This window comes from Suricata suricatta, chromosome 11, assembly GCF_006229205.1.
Source record: "Suricata suricatta isolate VVHF042 chromosome 11, meerkat_22Aug2017_6uvM2_HiC, whole genome shotgun sequence".
Taxonomy (NCBI): domain Eukaryota; kingdom Metazoa; phylum Chordata; class Mammalia; order Carnivora; family Herpestidae; genus Suricata; species Suricata suricatta.
The window spans coordinates 1,260,342-1,263,773 of NC_043710.1; the positions used below are offsets into that span (position 1 = coordinate 1,260,342).

Below are 3,432 nucleotides of genomic sequence, written 5' to 3' on the forward strand. Positions count from 1 at the left end.
GCTGGCCTCAGGGGGCTCAGCCCGGCCAGGAATGCTGCTCTAATCCCCACACATCTGGACGGCTTTGGCTCCCTGGCCCTCCCTACGGCCTGGGAGGCCGGCAGGGCTGGGGCCTCGCACCCCAGCTCGGAGAACGCCAGTTCACGGTTCTCCGGATGTCTCTGCTGGGTGGGGGCTGGGCGGGGGGCTCAGCCCCAGGCAGCCGGGCGGGCCCCAGGCCCCCTCCATCAGGGAGAGGTTCCCAGGCGGTGGTGTCGCCATCCTTGGGTTGAAGGACGTGTTCCGAGTGAGCCAGGAACCACCGCAGGGCAGGGTGTTCCGGCCGGCTGCACGTCCAGGGGCCCTCCCTTCTCCTCCCGGGATGGAGGGCGGGATCCCACCCAGGGGAGGGCAGCCCCCACCCAGAGGGCCCTGGCCACTGCCGCAGGCCATGTTTGGGGGCCCAAGCCTCGGGGAAAGGAAGGGACGTGGCTAGGTCATGCCCGAGATGCCCACCCCAGCAGGAAGGCAGCGGAGAGATGCAGGGGGCTGCTCCCTCCAGGAAGCCTGTGCCCCTGGGGAAACTGCCGTGTAGACCCTGACTTAGGAGTAGAGTGACCCCCAGCTGACCCTGAGCCGTGTGCCCCGAGGCGGCCCAGCAGGGCCGAGGACAGCCGACCACAGGCTCCTTGCAGGACCAGGGGAGCCTTCTCGAACTCGTCACTGAGCTCAAAATAGAGCAACCCAACCTCGGCACCCTCCCCCCCAAGACTTCTTGGACTGGACGACAGCACGCGGCGGGGCCGGGCCAGGCGGCCTGGGCAGGTGGGGAGGCCCCTGTGCCCCCATTGGTCTGAGGAGGGCTCCATGCCCTTTCTGAGCAGGGGCCCAGCCTGGGGGAGGCCATTTATACCCCTCCCCCTGGGCCCACCAGCCCAACTTGCCGCTGCCGGCCTGACCTCGCTCCCCACGCTGCTGCCCAGACACTAGGTGAGGCCAGCCCAGCCGGCCGAGGCCAGGACACGCGCTTCTGGAGATGGCATGCGGGGAGACCCCCGGGTGGGGGCCCGGGGGTCGGGCACCGCCCCCAGCAGCCCTCTCCGGGGGGCTTGCATGGTGTCGGGCGTGAGCCGGAGATGTGTCGGGAGACAGCTGGGGGGAGCCGGGGTCCGGGACGGCCCCCCAGTCACCAGGCCTCGCTCTTGGGTGGGACACTAGGAGGAGATCTGGCGGGACGAGGGACCCCAGGCCCAAGTTGGGAGCGGCTCCTTGCATGCACTTGGGCCCAAAGCCGAAGGAGTAGAGCTAAAAATAGCTGGACGGCTCTGGTGGCACCTGCGCTGGCCCGTCCCACCCTCCCTCAGGGACAGCTGGGCCACTCCGGGCCCCGCCTGGGACATTTCGGGAGCACTTTCTCTTCTTACTCCTCACCCTGGCAATTCCAAGACAGCTCCTTTAAGAAGGTCGGGTGGGGGCAGGGCAACAGGCGGGCGTGGCCTGAAGGCCGCCCCCCCCCCCCAACCTGGGCAACCGGTGTCCACGGCTGGACAGCGGCCACCGTTCTCACACCCGGGCCTTTTCTCTCCCACAGGCTCTAAGCCTCGGACTTCAGGATGGGGGAGTAAGTGCCGTCCCCAAGCCCAGGGCCCCTGCCACCCCTGCCCTCCCTCCAACTGGGGCGGGGGGTCCCCGCAGCTCCCCAGCCCACCCCGGGCCCCTCCCACTTCCACCGGCCCCACACACTGCCTTGTCCACGGCCCTAACCTCTGTCTTCTCTCCCCCCATCCCACTTGCCCTCTCGGGACAGTGAGGAGGTGAGTACCTACTTGGGTGGGCATGAGTCACAGAGGGGATGGGATGCCCTCCTTGGGATAGGTCAAAGGTCAGAGCTCGAGGGAAGCTGCCCAGCCCTCCCCCCTTGAGTGAGCCCCCCCCAGCCACTGGGACAGGGACGAAACAGGAAGTGGCTGCCGGTGCCTCATGGGGCAGGGGAAGTGAGGCTGTGGGCAGGTCACCGGAATCACTTCTTCTTCCAGAAAGCAGCCCCCCCCCACCCGGAGCCCTGCAGGGATCCCCTGCTCCTCCCTCCTCTCCGCTCCCTGAAACCTTCGAACCTGACCTGCCACCTGGGTTCAGGTGTCCTGGGCCTGGCCTCCCGCCAGGGCATTGGGAGCCCCAGAGTCCAGCTGCCTCCTAGACAGGGGGCACCGGCCCGGGCGGGGCCAGTGGGGGGTGGGGGTGCGGGGGGCTGGGCTGGCCCTGACTCTGCCTCCTGTCCCTTGCCCCGCAGAAACGCAACAGGGCCATCACGGCCCGGAGACAGCACCTGAAGGTAGGTGCCGGCCCAGGGAGGGCTGTGCTGGGGTCTGTGCGAGGCGGGGCCCTGCAGCCCCTCACTGGCCCGCCCTTCGCCCTTCGCCCCTGCTCCCCGCAGAGTGTGATGCTGCAGATCGCGGCCACCGAGCTGGAGAAGGAGGAGAGTCGCCGTGAGACGGAGAAGCAGAACTACCTGTCTGAGCACTGCCCCCCACTGCACATCCCCGGCTCCATGTCTGAAGTGCAGGTACCCTCCCCTGGCAGTGCTCCTGCCTGCTGCCTCAGTTTCCCCATTGGCCAAGAGGGGGGTCAGGGCAGGTGGAGGGCAGGTGGACAGCGGCCCGCCCACCCATTGCCCCCACCCCCAGGAGCTCTGCAAACAGCTGCACGCCAAGATCGACGCTGCTGAGGAAGAGAAGTATGACATGGAAGTGAGGGTCCAGAAGAGCAGCAAGGAGGTGAGGGGTCGAGGGGCGGGGCTGGGCCGTGGCGGGGGCGGGGCCCGGACCGTGGTGAGGGTGGGGCCCGATCGAGGGGCGGGGCCGGGCCACGGTGAGGGGCTCTCCGACATGGCTGGGGTGGGGGGCCTGGCCACTGCTGGCCCCCCTCTAGCCCTCCCCACCTCGTAGCTGGAGGACATGAACCAGAAGTTGTTCGACCTGAGAGGCAAGTTCAAGAGGCCCCCGCTGAGGAGGGTGCGCATGTCCGCTGACGCCATGCTGAAGGCGCTGCTGGGCTCCAAGCACAAGGTGTGCATGGACCTTCGGGCCAACCTGAAGCAGGTCAAGAAGGAAGACACCGAGAAGGTACGCCGTGCCTTCCGCCCCAGGGCTGCCAGGCTCTCTGCGGCGCAGACTCCACTCTGCTGCCCGCCTCTGGGGGGCACACGGAGGCTAAGGGGTGGTCTGCAGCCTCCTCCTGAGCCCTGGCCTGGCCCCGTCCCCAGGAGCGGGACCTGCGTGACGTGGGCGACTGGCGCAAGAACATCGAGGAGAAGTCTGGTATGGAGGGCCGGAAGAAGATGTTTGAGTCCGAGTCCTAGGCGGCTCGCCCGGCACCGGCCCGGAGCTCCCAGTGCCCCACGGCACTGGGACAGGGCTTGTCTACGTGGTCAATAAAGGATTCCAATCCCCGTGA

General features: G+C 68.2%; 1 protein-coding gene across 2 annotated transcripts; it reads left to right on the forward strand.

The window, feature by feature from the left end:
- The first annotated feature begins 897 nt into the window (after positions 1 to 897).
- On the forward strand, positions 898 to 3,432 carry TNNI2 (troponin I2, fast skeletal type). Of its 2 annotated transcripts, XM_029915271.1 has the most exons (8): positions 898 to 969; positions 1,571 to 1,600; positions 1,787 to 1,793; positions 2,270 to 2,311; positions 2,414 to 2,542; positions 2,664 to 2,753; positions 2,925 to 3,101; positions 3,242 to 3,432. In XM_029915271.1, the coding sequence occupies exons 2-8, from the start codon at positions 1,593 to 1,595 to the stop codon at positions 3,335 to 3,337; spliced, it is 549 nt and encodes a 182-aa protein (XP_029771131.1). In that variant the 5' UTR covers positions 898 to 969; positions 1,571 to 1,592; the 3' UTR covers positions 3,338 to 3,432. The 2 variants fall into 2 exon arrangements, with proteins under 2 accessions (XP_029771131.1, XP_029771132.1); XM_029915272.1 differs by lacking the exons at positions 898 to 969; positions 1,571 to 1,600; positions 1,787 to 1,793 and adding an exon at positions 2,014 to 2,115.